Raw genomic sequence first — 21,068 nt, 5'->3', positions numbered from 1 at the left:
CGCGAAGAAGAGAAAGAGACGGTTGATTCCTCCATCGCGCGTGAAGTTACAAATCCCCACTTCGTTTTCATGGCAAATTTATTTATTTTTACTTTTCAAAATCATTAATAATTAATTCGTGGTACAGAACAAGGTAAAAAGGCGTCACTCTCGGACACGAATGGAGGAGGTGCTAGTGTTTGGTGGCGGCAGCAGTAGCATCAGCAGCCATATTCCCGTACGTCGTTTATGCTGCAGCTACCTTGTTCAGAATCACGGGCCTTCTCCTTATCTGCTCAGCAAGAACCCACTTAGATTCTTCAAAGGGTCCCTTCTCCCTGCATCTGCATCGACAAGAGCATCGTGCTCTTCTCTGTTCAGGTTAACTTTTGTAAGTTTCCTTCTTTCGTTTCATGGTATCATTAGCATTTCTCTTGTTTACATGTTGATCTTTTAGCTTAAAGGGCACTTTTTTGGTAAGGTGATTGTTCCGACATGATCTCTCTATGTTCACGTCATGCTAAACGGCTCATTGAGTGGTGAGCAATGACATTCTGATCGGTTTTTCTGAATGAAAGAACAAAGTTTCTGGGTCATCCATGTTTGTTTCATACTTCAACGGACAATTTTGGATTAGGAATTGCGTATGTTACAGACGTGAAATATATTGTGGACATCTTTTGATCTGGTAATTGTATTTGTAGCCAGTCTTCATTGCTTGGCTGTTTGTATCTATGTAATTGTATTGGCTCGACATCTCAGTTGCCCTCTTCTTGGTTTCATGCGCATTCTCTCTTCATTGACTTACCATACTTCTTTTTGTTTTGGAGCTGAAGAAAGGGTGAATGATGAATTTGATTCTAGTACTTAATTGTATCTAGCAGGAGCAGGAGACGCACAGAGAAGCTGCTGGGTGGACCATTATTCAAACCTAAAATGACTATTCAGGAAGGGGCTGTGACCACAGAAGCTAAATCTGGGAACATGATTTACGAGTCAATTTTGGAGGAAGGAATTTTCAGGTTCGATTGTTCTTCAAACGATAGGGCTGCTGTATTTCCCAGTCTTTCCTTCACAAACACGAAGGAGAGGGACACACCAATCACGACCCACAAGGCCCCTTCTTTTATCCCAGCTTTTGTGTGTCTCTTGGGGCAGCAAATTGTCAAACTTGAGGTTAGTCGATTCTCTAGTCTCCAAGTTTATGCGCTGCCATCCATAATCTCACCCAAAGATCATATTCGTTGAAAGTTCACCTTTTGTATAGCTACCTGCTGGAACAAGCTTCTATGGGACAGGAGAAGTTAGTGGTCAGCTCGAGCGTACGGGGAAAAGAGTAAGCTTCTCCAACCTGATCCCATCTGATGCTGTTACAGAACTTCTCCAATATCTGGTTTTCAATTTACTAAAAATGGAAAACAGGGATCCAGTTTTCCTCTGCATTTTTACAAGGTGAAAAAATTAGGGAAGAATCATGCGTTCAATTGCATGGGCCTATAAGACCTTTTATATACTGCCATACTACACATTTTTAGCTTGTTTTCTTTGTTTTCGACACAAGAACCGTGGAAAGAGGGAAATCTGAGAACGATTTTTCCAGAACCACAAAAAGCTGATAATTTGAAAATTAAGTGTAACTCCCATTATCTTCTTTTAACTGCTCAGATAATTCTCCAATTTCATTTTGTTCAGGTATTTACGTGGAATACAGATGCCTGGGGTTATGGTCCCGGAACCACATCATTGTACCAGTCCCATCCCTGGGTGCTTGCTGTTCTCCCAACTGGGGAGTCACTGGGAGTTCTTGCTGACACGACCCGACGTTGTGAGGTGTGTTACCTTTAATCTTCTTCTCTGGTTGAATATAGAATATGGGTTCTTTGAATCTTGATCAATTTTACATGCGGAATCTTGCTGGGCCTACAGTTTACATCTTTCAGCTTGCTTAGTGAAGTCTTGTTGTTAACAGATTGATCTCAGAAATGAATCAGGGATACAGATCACTGGCCCATCCCCATTTCCAGTAATCACATTTGGACCATTCACATCACCTGTTGAAGTTATGAGATCCTTATCTCGTGCCATTGGTATCTTACTCTCCATTGTTGGATCTCTCTCTTTTATGCAAATGTGGACTTCTGGTTACCATTTATGTTATACGTACAAATTTACTGGTTAGTCTAACCATTGTCATTGCTTGAATCTAAAGATCTTATGTTCTTTTCAAGTATACTTTGTACCTTTTCTTTTTGGTGAGGCCTACTTGTTCTCTGCATTCTTGCCATGTCTTCTTTGAAAGATTGCTCGTATATTAGGAGAATCAGATCTACCACTCTTGATTTCTGAAGTGCATATTAACAGATGCAGTAATTGATTCGTTAAGTAGGATTGTTATTTAGGTTACATTACAAAGTACAACTGCCCTCTGAACTTCCTATTACTGAAAAGCCTTCCTTTAATGTTAGGAACTGTATTTATGCCTCCAAAGTGGTCCTTGGGTTACCACCAATGCCGCTGGAGCTACGCTTCTGATGAAAGAGTTCTCGAGGTTCACTTTTTCTATTCTCTTCCAACAGCAAAATACTATGCTGTCAAATGCTGCACTTACGGTATAGCATTTGCACTTACGGTAAGTAATTATTAGAATTTACTGATCCGAGGGACACATATGTTTGCAGGTTGCAAGAATATTTAGAGAAAAGGACATACCTTGTGACGTGATATGGATGGATATAGACTACATGGACAGTTTCCGTTGCTTCACTTTTGACAAGGCAAGTATGTTTAGTTCAAATTTATGTGTAATTTATTCCGACAATTCCTTTTAATATTCAATCTTGGGCTGACAATCGCCCTTCAACCCCAAGGACCCAAGTTGGTGTAGGCTTCTTAACTAAGCTCATGTGGATGGCCACCATGCCACCTTTAGAAGGGGCCACAAACAGCCCACTAGCCTATGGATCTAGGAAAATGTATACGGTCCATTTGGGTGGCCGTACTGTCGTCGAGTGAGATGCAGGGGAGTGCAACATGAGATGTGCAGCCACCCATGGTCCACACCTTTAAGGCTTTAACCAGTTGAGCAAGCCATAGTTTTTACACGACATTTTCTTGTTTAGTAGAAAGATCAGAAATCTTCCTGTCTATCTAGTCCTCACATTCATTGCAATGAAAGGTACTAGTTTTGTCTGCTTGGCATGGGGAGACCAGTTTTCTCATGACCTAGAAAATAATTGACCGTCATTCTCTTCAGGAGCGCTTCGCAGATCCAAAGTCGTTAGTGAAGAGTCTCCATCAGATTGGTTTTAAAGCCATTTGGATGCTCGACCCGGGTATAAAGCGTGAAGAAGGGTACTTTGTCTATGACAGTGGATCTAAAAATGATGTCTGGATTCTCAAAGAAGATGGAAACCCGTTCATTGGTATGTTATCATTTCTTGCTAATGCGTTGCTTAACAATTTTCTAGATATCTTTCTTGTTCTTGCCTTTTGGATTTGATGCGCTAAAGCTCTAGAGTCTATTATCAGGAGAGGTGTGGCCAGGGCCTTGTGTTTTCCCTGACTATACACAGTCAAAAACTCGTTACTGGTGGGCTCATCTCGTGAAAGATTTCGTTTCCAATGGAGTTGATGGTATATGGAATGATATGAATGAACCGGCTGTTTTTAAGGTAAAGAGCAATACTTTCTCATCTGATGTTACTTTTTGTTCTCAATATGTATAAAAAAACTGCCATATCTCTCTTTCTGTCTTTTTTTTTTCTCCAGTCCGTAACCAAGACAATGCCCGAGAGCAATATCCATAGGGGAGATATTGAACTGGGTGGTCTCCAGAATCACTCGCACTACCACAATGTATATATTTCTCAACCTTGTTGTCATGCACTTCACTTTCTTTTGGGTTCATCCTATTTGATACAATACAAGGGTTACTCATTTAGGGAGAGAGAATTGTTGCTTGCTTTTTGCTTAGTACAGCTACCCAATGGGACTTCCAAGAAATGGGACATAATGTACCGGAATGAACGAGTCTTGAAATTATCAGTAGTGATTGCTCAGTGGACTGCATCATTAGATTTTAATAGCCCTCTCTAATATTCCATCATATATAGCAGTTATGTATACATCTTAATTACTGTGAACTTTGAATGTCAATTCTAATCGAAACCCATCAGGCATATGGAACTCTGATGGCAAGATCAACATATGAAGGCATGAAATTAGCGAATGAGAACAAGCGACCATTCGTTCTCACGCGAGCTGGATTTATTGGGAGTCAGAGGTATGCTGCCACTTGGACAGGAGATAACCTTTCCAATTGGGAGCACCTCCACATGAGCATCTCTATGGTACTCCAATTGGTAAGTAAAATCTTTGACTGCCTACGGTTGCATTTCTAGTGGGACTTTTGGTTGAACCTTTTGATCATTTCTTTTCAGGGGCTCAGTGGTCAACCACTTGCAGGACCTGATATCGGTGGGTTTGCAGGGAACGCCACTCCGAAGTTATTTGGGAGGTGGATGGGAGTTGGTGCAATGTTCCCATTTGCCCGTGGGCATTCTGAAACTGACACTATTGATCATGAGCCTTGGTCTTTTGGGGAAGAGGTTGTTTCTTTATTTATTTGTTTATTTATATGGATGTTTTGAAATATTAGCTTCAAGGGACTCGTGAAGCCAATGCTAAGCTCATGAGAATTATTAGTTCAGGCCTCTTTAAACAGCTCATCTGGCTCCGCACTATATTAGATGATGGCAAGGGCTTAACGCTGAGCTTTCTTTAATTAATTTTTCCTCCCTTTTGGCCTCAGTTTGGTTTTTAGTGTTTAATGCATGAATATTTAGTTTGATTTGCTTGAGTTTTAGAACTGAATACTCGTGTCTGTTTCCTTTCCCCCCCCCCCTCCCTCTCTTCCTTCCAAGTAGTGTGAGGAAGTTTGTCGCCTGGCATTGAAGCGTCGGTATCGCCTTCTTCCCCACATTTACACTCTTTTTTATATTGCTCATACAACGGGGACTCCAATTGCAAGCCCTACTTTCTTTGCTGGTGGGTTGCACAATATCTAAGTTTCCTTTTCCTCAGGTTTATGTCATATATACTTCTTATTCAAAGGATACATAAAATTTCTCATGCAGATCCAAAAGATCCAAAACTAAGGACACTAGAAAATTCATTTCTCTTGGGCCCGCTCCTGATTAATGCAAGGTTCTCTATCTCCTCCTCTGTGTGTGTGTGTGTGTGTGTGTGTGTGTGTGTATCTTTGTCTCCGTCTCTCTATCTCTTTCTCAACCCCTCCAGTGTTAATAGAAGAAAACCTCACACCCCAAGTTCTTATTAATTTTGTAACTTGTGGCAAAATTTCTTTCGGGCAACTCGATTCTAGTTTTCTGGATTTTTTTTTTGCTGGGTCATTAGCTTTTCCCTAACAAGATTCTGCCCTCTCCTTAACTTCCTTTCTTCCTTGTTCAGCTCGTCACCCGATCAGGGTTCAGACAACTTGCAACCCATACTGCCCAAGGGCATATGGCAGAAATTTGACTTTGAAGATTCACATCCGGTATAACAATATAAACTTAGCCTAATAATACTTCCCACAATACTCGCTCGCTAAACTATGAACAATGTTCTAACTTGCAAATTCCATCAATGATATGTAGGATTTGCCCACTTTGTATCTGCAAGGTGGATCGATCATCCCCTTGGCCCCTGTACATCAGCATACTGGTGAAGCAAATCCCAATGATGACTTAACCCTCCTTGTGGCTTTGGATGAAGAGGGTTAGTATGTTTCTCTCGCAACGAAATATTCTTCCATCTTGCAACCTATTCATAGAAATATACTTTTGTCTTCTATTCTAGTCTTGATTCTCTTTCCTTCACTGTGGTTTGTGTATGTCTTCTGGTTCCCCTAACTATAGGATAAAAGATCAAAGAGTATAATAGGAACGTAAAGGCTAGTGACTGTATTTTGCGAGACTGAGCCAGACATCAGAGCGATCTTGGAATGTAGGAGGTCTATTTGGATATATCAAATAATAAAAGAAATCTTATACTTAATAAAGTTACGCACGAGGAGACCAACCTCAAGCAAGGAGTTGTCAGTGCGTATAGGACAGACATGAATCAGCATAACTCCATATTTTGATTTGCAGATGGTGTTTTGCTGGGAACTGGCAGCTAGAAACCCAGTTCTTGGCTGGTTGGCCTAGCCCAGTTTTTTAAGTTCTGCATACGGCTATCGGGCTCAGGTTCCTGCTTATGGCCATTTTAATTGATAGCATGTCAAATTAGAGTTTCCTATTTCTCCTGGCAGGGAAAGCGAAAGGTGTTCTCTTTGAAGATGATGGAGATGGGTATGAATTTACTAAGGGTAGATACCTCTATACTCACTATGCTGCCAAATGTGAATCTTCGCTGGTTAGTGTAAGTGTGTCTAAAGAAGAAGGCTCGTGGAAGAGGCCAAAACGACGTTTGCATGCGAAATTGTTGCTTGGTGGAGGTGCAATGGTAGTCCATTTTCCTTTGTCAAGTCCTTGTTTTTAAGCTATACGCATTTCTTGAGCAAAATTTTGACAGTCCTTTGCCTTTGATGTATTGGTGATCTATGTGTTCACAGGTTGATGCATGGGGAATGGATGGTGACGTTGTTCAAATTACTGTGCCTTCAAAAGATGAAGTTATGGAACTGGTGTCTGAAAGTGAGAAGAAATATAAAGCTCGATTAGGTAATAATAATATCATGTTGTCCATTCATCTCAATAGCTAATTTGAATTGATTCCTTTTCATGTGCTGATACTGTTGATGGGCAGAGAGTTGCAAGCACATCCCTGATGTGGAGGATGTTTCGAGTCATAAGGGCTTCGAACTTTCAAAGACTCCAGTTGAACTGAAAAGCGGTGAATGGGCTCTAAAAGTAGTGCCTTGGATCGGAGGGAGGATCTTGTCCATGGAGCACCTCCCTTCTGGTAACTCGACCCTGTTCTAATTAACTGCAATGAGGAAAAGAAAGTCGTTTCTTTTATTTATTTATTTATCACTGGTAAAATGTGAGAATATTAGTTAGATACTTGTTCAGTGCATAGATCGCCGATGAATTACTCCATACCTTTATGAAAAAAGAAGAAAAGGTTGGTCCAATTAATTCCAGAGCTTCTATGGGAAAATGGTCTCAAGATTAAGACCTTCTTTCTGGTTTCCGCTGTCAATTCCTCAGGATCTCAGTGGCTGCATAGCAGAATTGATATCAATGGATACGAAGAATATAGTGGTAGAGAGTATAGGTCTGCTGGGTGCACTGAGGAGTATGCAGTTATCGAGTGAGTTTCTGAACTTTGATACTCAGCATAGAGTGTTGGAGATGCGATAATTGTATTCAATCGTCATTTCCCATCTAATGAGTACTTGGTTCCTACTTGTAGGAGAGACCTTGAGCATGCTGGTGAGGAGGAATCCCTCATTTTAGAAGGAGATATCGGTGGTGGGTTGGCCATTCAGCGGCAGATATCAATCCCAAAGGACAATCCTAAGGTCTTTCGAATTGACTCTAGTATTATAGCCCGCAAAGTCGGTGCTGGGTCAGGTGGCTTTTCAAGGTAAGTGCATAAAATTCTGAGTCTTAGTCATGGGGGGAAAAAAACCAAAGAAAGAAAAGCTCAATTCATCAAGGCATGTCAGTATGAGCAGTCTGCATAGGGTTAATCTACGGTTTAGATGGAGGACTGATATTGCATTTTTCTGTATGTTGCGGGTTCAATTCCAGCATGATCACATAGAAAAAAAATAGTAGACACTTCAATTTAGATTATTAATTTGAATTGTCAGTTTGTGCATAAGAATGCGATAAAATTACCTCTCAGGGCTTCAAGTTATGTCACATGTGCATGTTTTTGTAGGCTGGTCTGTCTAAGAGCACACCCGATGTTCACCCTCTTGCACCCAACAGAATCATTCATCTCTTTCACCACGGTCAATGGCTCAAAGCATGAAATTTGGCCCGACTCTGGGGAGCAGACCTTTGAAGGAGATCTCATGCCAAATGGTAAACTATGTTTCCGATCTTCCTACATTGTGTCAATGAACGCACTCTTGGTAGGAAGAGTCAAATAACTGTTTTCAATGGATTCTCAATCTCAGGAAAATGGACGCTCTGTGACAAATGTCTTGGCATAGGATTAGTTAGCCGGTTCAGCACGAATGAGGTATTCAAGTGCATGATTCACTGGGGTACGGGGACAGTTAACTTAGAGCTGTGGTCCGAAGAGAGACCTGTCTCGAAGGAGTCGCCTCTTAGGATCTCCCATGAGTACGAGGTAATAAGCATCCCATGATTTAATCTGCTGATTTTCAAGTAGATGAAAGCATAAAAGGGATAAAATAAGCTACTAAAACATGGCTTCTCAAGTGGCATCATCCACAGCTCCGTAGTTTGTTGCAAATGTACTTGTAATACTATGAATATGTACTAAGAATAATGCCCTAATAAGAGCTTCTCTCCGAGATTTCCGTTGTGAATTTTCTTACTCTCTGCATTTCCCCGATTGCTTACCCGGTAAAAAAGGGTTATATGTATATCGAGTGATGATCAGCATGGACAGAGGCAATTTCCAGTACCACCAGCATGAGTGGTCTAGTGGTTAAGCTTCAAGCGCTTTACTTGAACATCACGAGTTCGAATCACGTAGATCTCAGCTCGCCACTATGTGGGTGTATTATGGGATGGCGGTGGCCGACCCATAATGCTTGATCCAGTGTGCCTCGACTTAATTCACTAGTGTGCTGGTGGGGCTACGGTGACCAAGTTGGGCTAAGTCTCAGCGAGCTATGGCGAAAGGAACATTCCGTGGCGGTTAGGTTCTCTTAGTTGGGGCAGCCACAGCGGGCTAATAACCCGACCTAGCCTTTTATTCAGTGAAAAAGAGGCAATTTCCAGTTACCACAGATAGTAGTTATTAAAAATGATATCGGAAAACATAGTAATCATCAATGGGAGTTACTCGTTACTTAGAAAGGTATAGATGTTTCTCAATTGAACACATTCAGATGTTTCCCTAGACAAAATGACGACTCCCTAGTGTCGAAGGGGTCTCTTCTGTCAGTGATACCCGATAGGAGCAGGAGCTTCCTTCAGCTCACGACCCTGACAGCGTATGTCCTGCAACGTTTCATCATGAGAGAAGCCAATCAGGAACAATCCCCAAAAATAGAACATCTAAATTCGACCACTGGAAGATCCTTCAGAACTTATAGAGAATCTTTTTGGATGAGAAAGCTTACCGATGCAAAGTGGTTCACGTCACGGTGGTGGGCCTCATCGGCCCTCACCACCATTACGACATCCCTAAGGGTGGAACCCGGGGGCAGGCGCCAGTAATCAATAGCAATTGCAGGGGCAGGGACGTTCTCAATGTTGCCATTGTCCAGCTCCTTGAGGAACTCGGTATAAGAGTGGATAGCCTCCTCCTCCAGGTACCCGACCACACGGTGCGCAAACTTGGGAGAGACCATGTACCCAAGGAAGTAGGCATTGAAGAAGACGCCCTGCACTGCAAACACAAGGGCCCGCTCATACCACCGGGGATTGGAGACCTCCATAAAGGTCATGAGGTGCATGCGCTCGTTCTCGGCCTCCTCAAGCAGGGCCTTGATCCATCCTCCGCTGTGCTCAAACCTGCGCAGGGATTTGCAGTGCAGCAGCATTCCACCTACCATCCCAGGCACCGCAGCCACTGTCTCGAGCATCATTGCTCGGCAACCATATCTTCTCTGTTACATGGAGAGGATTGTTATGCATGTTTCCTTGGGTTATTCTGATACCAAGAAACTTGACAAATTTCTGCGAAAAAATCCTGTTTCACCATCCGATATTTTCCTATTCGATCATATCATAAATACACTAGTGAAAAATGACCAGCATACCTGGGTAGGATCAACTAACTTTTAAATTGATTGTTAAAAGCAGAGAATCTCTTTAACATTTTATGATGATTATTACCATTGAACTGGTCAAATAATTAAAAATATCCACGTTATATGTCGAAACAAAACAGGTTACCTGAAAGAAAATATCGGTTGGGTATCTCATGGCTTTGACAGTCCAAAATGCCAGCCTGTCCAAGAAGGTCAAGGGGGCATGGTGTTTCTTCAGATCTATCGACAGGTCCGCTTCGTACGTCTCCCATGGCTTTGGTTCATCCACACCCACCAAAACCAAGACATTCATCAGTTGCACAGAACATATAAGATTGACACAAAAAGTCCCATGCATATATGTAATATGATGTTCATGTAAAGGATTCTATTAACAGAGTTATGTTCTTGCAAATCATCACTGTTACGACGTAAAGGATACATCTTACAAGCAACATATATGTTAATGTTCGAGTATGAAACTCAAGCAAAATGCATATACCAAAGCTCAGTTGATGAATGAATACTCTTGTATGTCGAAAATCCTAGCCTGCCTTCCTCATCAGATCTATTGCCTAATCAAAACGACAAAATCTCAAAGTTTCACCATACCATCTGATATTATACAACCCCTTTCATGAGAAAACCGAAGCCGAGGTGAAATTCGGGGCGAAAACTAACATTTCACCAAAAAAGTGAACAATTTTCTTTCTGTTAGACAAAGATAATCGCGTGGCTGCATCCTTCAGCCACCCCTCGGCCTCCTTGTAACAATAATTAAGCCTGAAGAATTTCATACAAAAAAAAATTCAGATCAAAATAATTCACGCAATATGACATATTAAGTCTAGGGAGAGAGATGGGAGGAAAGAAATTAGCCCAATACCCTGAAACAGTGCCACTTCCATTCGGTTCCATCTTCTTTGGCGACCTTGGCGGGAGATACGCCCCAATAGCTCACGATCCCTTTCTCTTCACCGCCTGCTCCAGCCGATCCAGCTCCGCTAGCCGCCTTCTCATCACATCTGTGCGGCTGCTCAGCCCTGTCGCCGAGAGCAAGCGTGCTCCCATTCCTCAGTCCGATCGGAGGAGCCCTAACCCATGAAACCGTCACCGTGCGAGCAGGACCAGCCAACAGCCACGGCGTCTTGAGCGGAGCAGCCCCGCTCGAAACGCCGCGCAGGGCAGCTGTGGTGAAGAGGCGCTGCCCCGCCGCGGCCAGCTTGCCACCGTTGCGGCCGATCATCATCATCTTCGTCCGACGCGAGAATGTGGGAGGGGTTTATGAGGATGTGTCTCGGAGAGGTTTTAGAAGACTTTTTTGGTTATGTCACGAAGACTGCATGAGGGTTGTAGGCAGGTTTTTATAGCGACGGCTTGTGGGTCCCACACTCCAATTTTATACTGTTAGCCGTCTGCGGGCAATTTAATTTTTTTTTTTATACGGTTAGCCGTCTACGGTCAGATCTTGTATTAATCAGTTAATCATTGACCATAATATACCCAAATCTTTAATCCGAGCATTCTTTCTATGAACGGCGCATATCTTTCACAGTTGTTTCGGTGTTCTACGGCCATACAATAACTTTTCAAATTTGCGTATATATGAGTTGGTCTGAGTTGGCGGGTGATGACATGGACGAGACACGTGTGCATTTAGTATGGTGTTGGACAGCTTTGCCTTGCCCAACGATCCTTGGGGAGAAAGAAAGGCTTTCAAATAAAGGTAGCACGAACCTTCCAATTCCAAAGAAATGCCCTCTTTCCTCTTTTGACTAGCTAATTATGACTAGGCGGTTCCACATAATTTTTCTTGGGGAGCAAGAATGACATGCGGTGGCTATTATAGCAAAGAGTATTTTATTTATGTATGTATAATGCTAATTAATATATATATATATATATATATCAATAAAGTTGCGTAGAAGTTCAGATTTGATCTAAGATCATTGAATTTGCTTGTAACGTTGACAATTTTCTAATGTCTGCTTACGTTTTTGCTTTTTTTTTTTTCCCTGTTAGACGGTGAGATGTTATAAACTAATGATTTAAAGGAGGCGGGTCTCATTTTGCCCTGCTACCTAAGCTACAGTTGAGTTATAAGTATCAGCCAGAGACGATCACGAAAGCTATGACAATATTAGAACCTTCCACGTCCACGATGCCACGCGTAAGATGGGTGGATCGAGCTAGAAACTCTTTGACAACTTTACCTTATTGTATGCCCTTGTTATTGATTCTTTCCCTACATACTATTGCGAGCTATGCCTGGCGCATCGTGATCTCATATTACCAAATTGCCAAAAATAATATTGACTGTACGTATAACATTACACCACGATATAATACAAGTGGATGAAGATCTAATATCCCTATTATTGTTTCTAGTAACTTTCCTATATAAAGTTTTCTTATTTATCAAAAGAAAAAAAAAACTTCCCAACATAAAATACAAGCAACTTATGAGTCTAATCTAATAAAATAAAAATTCTAATGGTGAATAGTTAAAGAAGCACGAATAGTCTCACAACGAGTAACGAACTTGGAATCTCCTGATTACCGAGCGTCACCGTTGCAAAATATACTCCTTGATTACATCATAGAATTTCAGATTTTCAACACATATCCACCAAAAAAGATTAACTTAATTAATAAGCACTTATTTCATAAAATAACAACACTTGATTTTAAGTAAAAACGAACACCACCTTAGTCCCTTTAATTATGTAAGATAAGGTTACCTGCAATATCAATGGCTGCATGATTTTTTTTTACAAAAGATCCGTCGTCTGAGTATGGTTAACATCGATGGAATGCAGTAGGCTTCGAAGTCAAACTTGGCTTTCAAGTAACTTTCAAGTAACTCGGTGATTGTGGCTGAACGAGTTGTGCTCATTGTAGATTTTCTCATGGTATCACAGCATAAGTTCAAACACCACACAGTGTTTATTTTTCATTTAATATATGGCGATAATCTCAAAATTCTCAGCAAATTGTCGTTTTATAAATAATTTAAGAACTAATTTATGATAATCCATGGGTTTCATGGAAATTTTGGCGCTATTATAAAGTCAGAATTGGATTTTCAAAATTTTTGTGAATATTTTATAGGATTTTTACACTACATATTCCACGATTTCATCTTTTTTTTTAAATCTATCCTATACTTTTAAAAATTTTAAAAATATCCCATGTCTTACAATTTTTTCAAATATATCTCGGCATTATAATTTTTCGTTAATGAAAAATAAATAGGCTTTAAATTTATCCCATGATTTTAATTTTTTTCTCAAATTTATCATATGATTTTAGTTTTTTTCCTCAAATCTATCACATAGTTTTAATTTTTTTCTCAAATCTATTCCAAGTAAAGAGCCACAATGGCTAGACCTTTAAATATTGACGCAAGATATAATGGTGGGATAGATTTGGAAAAAAATGTAAATCATGCAATATTTTTTATAATTTTAAAAGCATATGATAGATTTGAAGTAGTGATGAAACCACATGATATATAGCGTAATTTGCCCCATTTTATAAGATCAAAAATGTAAAGGTGATAGTAAAGGAATATTACTTTATCTTATAATTGGAATATGAAAACCTTATAATATATGACATATTTACCTTAGAATTTTTTTTTATATAAATATATGGTTGAAATATTATAAATTTTTTTTTCAGTATGAACCTGATATTTGGAAAGCTCAATTGTGCTCCGACTAATCTAGTCGAGCCGAGTCGGCCTACTAAGGGGATAAAATTCTTTCGGCATAGATTTTCTACATTCACAATACTTAAATTCGAAACCTTACTTAAAGACAACAAGTGTCGAATTGCTTGAAATAATCCACGTTGGTTGAACTATTATAAATTGATATTAAAAGTTATTGCAAATGGGAGGAGGCCATCTCTACCCAAAACCAAGGAACATGGGCAGAAGCCTCCCAAGAAAATCTACCATATCATGTTGCTCTGAGAATATATATACACTTATAATTAAATTGGCCCAACTAAGCATCATTATCAGTACAGCAATGCTTTTTGCATAATTCAGCATGGAATCCGTGCATTGCGTAGAATAGTACGAAATGCATTTATTAAAAATTTAAAAAGTTTAAAAAATAATTATTTGAAATGGAAAACTTGAAACATATATATCATTAGAAAAAAAATTATTTATTTTATTATTTTTTCATAGAAAAGTAATCATTAGAAAAATAATCCGTATTGATTACTTTATTTTTTTCATATACTAGCAAGCATCACTAAAGTTATTTTATTAAAATTGAAATTTAAGAATACTATATTATTGTCTTTTCATTAAAGAAAGGAATACAATATGAAAGGAAATGATATTATTTTTCTTCATTAATTAAAAAATAAAAGTAAACAAGGAGAATTTTGTACCTCTTTATCAGGAAGATTCGCATCTATGCTAACATTTAAATCGAAATTTAAGAATATTACATTATTTTATGTTCATTAAATAAATGATAGCAATATGTAAGGCAAGAAAATGATGTTATTTTTCTTCAATAAGCAAAGAAAATTTTTTAGCTGTTCATAAAATATACAAATTTTCAGACATGATAAAAAAATAAAAAGGTAAATTAATATATTTATAGATTGCTGCATTTATCAGTTTAAAAAGCCAAAAAGAAAGTATAAGTAAAGAACTTATTCTCACGATAATGAAGTCTAAAATCTATGTGGATAGACTCCAACTGAGGAATGTGATTGACTAGGAGGACCAACTAGTAAGGTCGACTCAACTAATTAGTCCTCATTTCACGATATCGAAAAGATCCATTCGAGAGCTATTGTTTGTCTTGCGCATGTTTCTCATGATTTTGTCCTAAAAAGGAGGCATCTTGATGATGGGAAAGGTCTCGCCCTCATGAGGATGCCAAGAACCCGTTCCTATTGGATGTGGGAAAATCCACGGGTTATAAAAGAGGTTTTTATGGGTCATGTTTGCATTTTCTTTCGTTTTCCTTGTCCACATCACACGCCTTATGATATAGAATTTTCTGATATTGAGATTAGACACTGCCTGTAAATGTTGCGTCCAATTTATAATATGGTGATAGATTTTGTTAATGTATCTCATAAGATATTATATAAATATTACATTATATCTTATTATATAATATATTAAAATTTAAAATTAAAAGTTTGATAGCTAAAGTGGTTGTAGCGCAGCCGGCACAAGTCCACACCCGACAACCAAGATGTTGCAGGTTTGATACTCAGTGGAAGTACAAGTACTCATTTTTTAACTATTAGAGTTTCTATTTCATTGTATTAGATACATTGGCCTCTCTTGTCATGGAAAAATAAATAAATAAATTGAAAACCAAAATTAAAAAAATCTTTCAAAAATAGTATGAAAATATTTTATAGATGATCATATTAATTTATTCAATTTACTTATAATTAAAGTTTAAAAGTTCGTAATTAGAAAATAATATTTTAAAATTTCTGTAAGTAAAAGAAAAAATTATAAATTCATCAGTAAAAACTCAAAAGTTCAAAAAAATTATCCTAAAATGACCGGCCATTCTCAGTCTATTAGGGTCGACCCGCCTCAGCTTAGATAATCCATTGGAGGTCGGCATCTAAGGATCTTCATACACTCATGTACATAAAATGCTTAAAATTTAAATAATATCAATCCTTATGTTAATACACAGCTTTTCTAAAATGATTCAATTGCCACAATTCCAAAGATAAAAATTTAAAAATAAAATGTATCCTTCAATTGAATATTGTATCTAATAAATTAATTTTTAAAATAAACTTTCATGGTCTCATTAAAATTTTCTCATTTAATGATTTTCACATGATAGGCCTTCAAAACTGAGTATTAATGAAAAAATAAATATATCACGCCATATTTAATACAATCTATTCTAGTTAGCTTAAAATTATATAAATACATACCAATGTGGGTTAGTCCAAGTGGTTAAGTAATTCTTCTTTTTAAGTAAGGTCTTCGATTCGAATATTGTAAATGAAGAAAATTAATGATTGGGAGAGCTTATTCCTCAATAACCTGACCTAACTCGAATCTAGATTAATCAAAAGCTGTTGGGCTTTCCTTCCTAGCTAGGTTGTACAATTACCACAAGCAACTCTATTGGATTCGATTGCTGTTGATGAAATTTGTGATCGTGAACTTTGGAACAGTATTTACATTTACGATGTTATAGGAAAGGGAGTTATTCATTTACTTAGTAAGGTATATATGTTTCCCAATTGAAGACAATCGATATTTCCATTACACATAACACCGACTGGCTGACTCTCTGGTGTCAAACACGTCTCGTCTCTCAGTGATACCCGATAGGAGCAGGAGCTACCTTAAGTACGCGACCCTGATAGTGTATGTCCTGCGCAGTTCATCAGAACAAAAGCCACTCAGAAACAGTCCACAAAGTCTATATTCGACCGCGGAAAAATCCTTCACTATATGCGAAGAATCCTTTCAGTGAGAAAGCTTACCGATGCAAAGTGGTTCACGTCACGGTGGTGGGCCTCATCGGCCCTCACCACCATGACGACATCCCTGAGGGTGGAACCAGGGGGCAGGCGCCAGTAATCAATAGCAATTGCAGGGGCAGGGACGTTCTCGATGTTGCCATTGTCAATCTCCTTGAGGAACTCAGTGTAAGAGTGGATGGCCTCCTCCTCTAGGTACCCGACCACACAGTGCGCAAACTTGGGGGAGATCATGTACCCGAGGAAGTAGGCATTGAAGAAGACGCCCTGCACTGCAAACACGAGGGCCCGTTCATACCACCGGGGCTTGGAGACCTCCATGAAGCTCATGAGGTGCATGCGCTCGTTCTCGGCCTCCTCCAGCAGGGCCTTGATCCATCCTCCGCTGTGCCCGAACCTGTGCAGGGACTTGCAGTGCAGCAGCATCCCACCTACCATCCCGGGCACCGCAGCCACTGTCTCGAGCATCATTGCTCGGCAACCATACCTTCTCTGATGCATGTATGGAGAGGATAATCATACGTTCTCAAAGCTATACAAATGCTAAGAAACTCGTAAAATTTCAGCAAAAATCCTATATTTCCCATTCGATCATATCATAGATACATTAGCAACATCACCAACCATATATATGTATGATCAACTAAATTTTAAACGGATTGTTAATGTACCGAATTTCTTGGCGCTACACATCCCAAAACTATTGTTCACCACATTTAATCAGATCAAACAGAATCTCTGTAACAATAAACGATGACGACTACCTTTGAACTAGTCAAATAAATCAAAATATCCACCTCATATGTCAAAACAAAACTGGTTACCTGAAAGAAAATGTCAGTCGGGTATCTTATGGCTTTGACAGTCCAATAGGCCAGCTTGTCCAAGAAGGTCAAGGGGGCATGGTGTTTCTTCAGATCAATCGACGGGTCCGCTTTGTATGTTTCCCATGGCTTCAATTCACACATCCACAAACACCCACCAAAACAAAGCATTCATCAGCCTCACAGACCATCTCACATTGACACAAAAAGTCCAATATGCCAGGGATATAAAGATGAATCTAACATTATTCTAGCCGATCATCGGACTGTTATGATGTAAAGGATAGACATACGAGCAATATACATGAGTTACTTGATGATGTTCGCGGACGTGTTTGAAACTCAAGTGAAATGCATACCCCAAAATCTCAATTAATGAAAGGCTCTTGCATGTCGACAGTGCCTTCTTCAGATAAATCTATGCCTAATCAAATCGAAAAAATCTCAAAGTTTCACCGTACCATCTGATATTATACAAATACCCACTTTTATGAGAAAACCGGAGTCTTCGGGGCGAAAACAAACTTTTCGCCAAAAAAATTTCTTTCTTCTTGCAAAGATAATCACACGGCTGCATCCTCCACAGCCCCCCCTCGGCCTCCCTCTAACCATAATTAATCCTGAAGCATTTCATACAAACAAAATTCAGATCAAAATAAATTCACACGATTTAACAGATAAAGAGAGAGAGAGAGAGAGAGAGAGAGAGAGAACCAATGAAGTTAGCTCAATACCCTGAAACTGTTCCATTTCCATTCGGTTCCATCTTCCTTGGTGACCTTAACCGGCGATATGCCCCAATAGCTCACGATCCCTTTCTCTTCACCGCCTGCTCCAGCCAATCCAGCTTCTTCCGCCACCTTCTCATCAGGTCTGTGCGGATGGTTGGCCCGGTCCACGAGAGCAAGCGTGCTCTCATTCCTCAGCCTGTTCGCAGGAGCCCTAGCCCACGAAACCGTCATTGTGCTGCGAACAAGTCCAGCCAACAGCTGCGAATTCAGCTGAGCAGCCCGGCTCGAAACGCCACGGAGGGCCGCTGTGGTGAAGAGGCGCTGGCCTGCCACGGCCAGCCTGCCACAGTTGCGGCCGATCATCATCATCTTCGTCCGACGCTAGAATGTGGGAGGGTTTATGAGGATGTGTCTCAAAGACGTTTCAGAAGACCTTATGGTTATATCACGAAGGGTTTTAGGCGGGTTTTTATAGCGGCGGCTTGTGGGCCCCACGGTCCAATTTCATACTGTTTGGCGGTGCGGCTTTGATTCTGTACGGAACCTATTGTCTCAACTGACTTGTCGTTGACCACGGATACGTTCAATCGTACACGAAACCTCATAAAGTTATGTTTAATTTTAGAGTTCAAAAGTTGAATTTTGATTTTAATTAATTTATAATAATTATATTGTTGAATTATGATAAAAAAAGTATGAAAAAGTAATTTATAGTTAAGAAAAAATAATGATTGTGTTGTTGAATTGTGAAAAAAGTAATGAATAATCGAGAAAATTTAATATTAAAAATTGAATTGAATTGTTAAAAAAATTGAAGAAAAAGGAAAAAATAATAATTGTATTGTTGAATTGAAGATAAATGAAGTAGAGTTAAAAAAATTTTAGAAACCAAACGGGATATGCCCAGTGCAAATCTATCCTGAGTATTTAACGAAATTGTTTTGATGCTTACTGTATTATTTGTGTTCTACAATCATACGATAACTGTTCAGATTTATGTATGAGTTGGCTGGTGATGACATGGATGAGACACGAGCGCACTTGGCATGGTATTGGACAGCTTGCTTGATTTCCTCCAATTAGACAGGGTGATTAGGGATGACAAAGGTGTTGGCTAAAAACCATATATGAAGATAATCGCATTATTTTGTGCACCATATAACCATATCAAGTGATTATGGTACAGATATAGTTTTTATTTTCAAAAATCACAGTGGTACGGCGCGGATATAGTTTTAATAAAAAAAAAGTTGTGAATAAAAATCGCACCGCAACCTTTATGTTTCTGAACATGTAAATTAAACTAATATTTCAACCCATTTTCCAAATCCAATCTTAGTCTCGCTTGATTTCTTAATCAATTTAATAAAAACTAATGAATTATAGAGACATAATGCTAATTTATGGATAATTTTTATTAATGATTTTATTTATTTCTTTAATTGTTATGTTTTTCTTAATTTTTTTAAACTTATTTTAGCGGTCCGGTGCGGTACGGATAACCATGAATTTTTAAGGGTGCAGATATGGATTTTGATTTTCAAAATCGCAGCAGATGTGATGCGAATACGGTGTACGATTTTAGATCACGGTAGATCACGGTGCGGTTACAAATCTTATGATATCCGTACAATATCTGCACAGTTCCCATTCCTAAGAGCAATACTTGGGAAGAAAGAAAAGGGCACTGCCGTAATTTTTGCTGCGCCGCCCAAATCCTAGGAGTTCCGTTTTGACCAAAATGTCCTCTTTTCTCTTCTGACTCGCCAGGACAAGACTCAACTCCATTACGCATAAATATTGCAATTTGGACAGTAGTAGCCCGAGGAAAGAGGAAAGGGTTATCTATGATGCTATAATATTGTTGAGAAATTATCCCGTGAAAAACTAAAAGAAAAATCCATAAGCATTTTAGAGATTGAGTACCCAAAAGCTGATATGAATCCATGTAAAATTACACTAGGTATAGGTTATTGAATCATTTTCAATTCAAAAGTTCGAACCAGTAAGTTAAGGTACTTAATTTTTTATAAGTCCGTGGATTTCTTTTATTTTTTTCTTGTGGGATAGTCCCTCAATACTCGCCCTCACGTGACATCGTATGATATTTCTTACCCTTATACCTACGCGTGCCATGTGGATATTTAAATACCCGCTCTCAACAACTTACTTCAAGTTAGGCTCTCATCTCTTCCAAACTCAGATTGGAATTACCTCGAGGTGGACTTCCTTTTTCACACTCAGGCGACAGGGGTCAAACCAATTACAAGTAGGGCTTCCACTTTCGGACTCGGAATTTCATTGGTCACAAGTTCCACACTCGGGCTAGGTGTGTTGTGAGTCTCCACATGAGCCCTCGAAAGCCTAACCAGCTTTAATTCCATGTAAAATTCCACTAGTTCTATAAGTTATTGAGTTCATGTCCAACCCAAAAGCTTGAGCTAGTACATTATGGTACCTATTGAATTTCTATTTGATATCACAACTTATTAGCTTGAACTTATAAGTGGATATGACCCTAAACCTTATATAAACTTATAGATATTCCTAAATTTTTTCCATATAGGATTAATACTCTCAATACCGGCCCTCACGTACAACGTGTGGTCCATTTTTACTGACACGTTGTCACGTGCCCTTAAATACCAGCTCTCAATAACAGACATCGACGTGCCCTTAAATATTCGCTAACAACTGATCTCGAGTCAGGTTCATCTTTAGTGCTTGAGCGATGGGGACTTACATGAGGCGCACTCTTGGCTGTACTCGAACATATTTGGCCTGGCATGCCGTAGGTGCGCCCGCTCGTGGCCCTCATACGCGTAACATGCGTTCTGATATCATATTGAATTTTCATTGGGTTTATACGGGTTGGACCCATACCCACTTAAAAGATCAAACTTATAAGTAGTGGTACCTAAGTCTCATATAAACTTATGGATATTTATGCATTTTTTCATGTGGGATTAGTACTCTCAACAATATCCAATCTCTTAAAAGCCATGAATTTCTCTTTAATTTTACCATGTGGGATAATCTTTCTACAAATATCATAGATTGCGGTGTATTAATAAAGCGTTGGAAGGTTCGGATAGGTATACGATGGTGTAATTGTAGACGATT

At 39.2% G+C, this 21,068-nt stretch overlaps 3 protein-coding genes across 5 annotated transcripts; 1 reads left to right on the top strand and 2 right to left on the bottom strand.

Annotated features, from left to right (window-relative positions):
• Positions 1-132: 132 nt before the first annotated feature.
• On the top strand, positions 133-8,499 carry LOC116205232 (alpha-glucosidase 2). 3 transcript variants are annotated; one of them, XM_031537758.1, is made up of 23 exons: positions 133-360; positions 864-1,155; positions 1,247-1,315; positions 1,672-1,809; positions 1,949-2,066; positions 2,445-2,527; positions 2,658-2,753; positions 3,233-3,401; positions 3,508-3,650; positions 3,748-3,834; positions 4,155-4,340; positions 4,419-4,586; positions 4,905-5,025; positions 5,115-5,184; positions 5,449-5,536; positions 5,637-5,757; positions 6,293-6,486; positions 6,596-6,704; positions 6,790-6,945; positions 7,194-7,296; positions 7,399-7,572; positions 7,873-8,018; positions 8,114-8,499. In XM_031537758.1, the coding sequence occupies exons 1-23, from the start codon at positions 161-163 to the stop codon at positions 8,305-8,307; spliced, it is 3,225 nt and encodes a 1,074-aa protein (XP_031393618.1). In that variant the 5' UTR covers positions 133-160; the 3' UTR covers positions 8,308-8,499. The 3 variants fall into 3 exon arrangements, with proteins under 3 accessions (XP_031393618.1, XP_031393619.1, XP_031393620.1); XM_031537759.1 differs by having other exon boundaries at positions 188-370; XM_031537760.1 differs by having other exon boundaries at positions 218-370; positions 861-1,155.
• Positions 8,500-8,902: 403 nt separating this feature from the next.
• LOC116205234 (ubiquinol oxidase 2, mitochondrial-like) lies at positions 8,903-11,229 on the bottom strand. The gene is made up of 4 exons (XM_031537762.1): positions 10,773-11,229; positions 10,032-10,160; positions 9,254-9,742; positions 8,903-9,131 (listed from the first exon to the last, which is right to left on the bottom strand). The coding sequence occupies exons 1-4, from the start codon at positions 11,136-11,138 to the stop codon at positions 9,072-9,074; spliced, it is 1,044 nt and encodes a 347-aa protein (XP_031393622.1). The 5' UTR covers positions 11,139-11,229; the 3' UTR covers positions 8,903-9,071.
• A 4,608-nt stretch (positions 11,230-15,837) lies between these two features.
• LOC116203202 (ubiquinol oxidase 2, mitochondrial-like) lies at positions 15,838-18,372 on the bottom strand. Its single transcript, XM_031534866.1, has 4 exons — positions 17,949-18,372; positions 17,215-17,343; positions 16,394-16,882; positions 15,838-16,281 (listed from the first exon to the last, which is right to left on the bottom strand). The coding sequence occupies exons 1-4, from the start codon at positions 18,312-18,314 to the stop codon at positions 16,222-16,224; spliced, it is 1,044 nt and encodes a 347-aa protein (XP_031390726.1). The 5' UTR covers positions 18,315-18,372; the 3' UTR covers positions 15,838-16,221.
• Between the last annotated feature and the right edge of the window lie 2,696 nt (positions 18,373-21,068).

The sequence above is a fragment of the Punica granatum genome, chromosome 4, assembly GCF_007655135.1.
Source record: "Punica granatum isolate Tunisia-2019 chromosome 4, ASM765513v2, whole genome shotgun sequence".
In the NCBI taxonomy this organism is placed as follows: domain Eukaryota; kingdom Viridiplantae; phylum Streptophyta; class Magnoliopsida; order Myrtales; family Lythraceae; genus Punica; species Punica granatum.
Note: the sequence above shows the minus strand (reverse complement) of the source record. Positions and strands in the feature narration are given on the sequence as shown.

Bases quoted from the DNA above. Each gene is read 5' to 3' on its own strand.
- LOC116205232 (XM_031537758.1), top strand. From the start codon at position 161: ATGGAGGAGGTGCTAGTGTTTGGTGGCGGCAGCAGTAGCATCAGCAGC. The intron at 2,528-2,657 runs GTTCACTTTTTC...ATATGTTTGCAG, and splicing joins CTGATGAAAGAGTTCTCGAG to GTTGCAAGAATATTTAGAGA. The intron at 4,587-4,904 runs GTTGTTTCTTTA...CCTTCCAAGTAG, and splicing joins CTTGGTCTTTTGGGGAAGAG to TGTGAGGAAGTTTGTCGCCT.
- LOC116205234 (XM_031537762.1), bottom strand. From the start codon at position 11,138: ATGATGATGATCGGCCGCAACGGTGGCAAGCTGGCCGCGGCGGGGCAG. The intron at 10,161-10,772 runs GTATTGGGCTAA...GATGAACCAAAG, and splicing joins GGAAGTGGCACTGTTTCAGG to CCATGGGAGACGTACGAAGC. The intron at 9,132-9,253 runs GTAAGCTTTCTC...GAAACGTTGCAG, and splicing joins ACGTGAACCACTTTGCATCG to GACATACGCTGTCAGGGTCG.
- LOC116203202 (XM_031534866.1), bottom strand. From the start codon at position 18,314: ATGATGATGATCGGCCGCAACTGTGGCAGGCTGGCCGTGGCAGGCCAG. The intron at 17,344-17,948 runs GTATTGAGCTAA...TGTGAATTGAAG, and splicing joins GGAAATGGAACAGTTTCAGG to CCATGGGAAACATACAAAGC. The intron at 16,282-16,393 runs GTAAGCTTTCTC...TGAACTGCGCAG, and splicing joins ACGTGAACCACTTTGCATCG to GACATACACTATCAGGGTCG.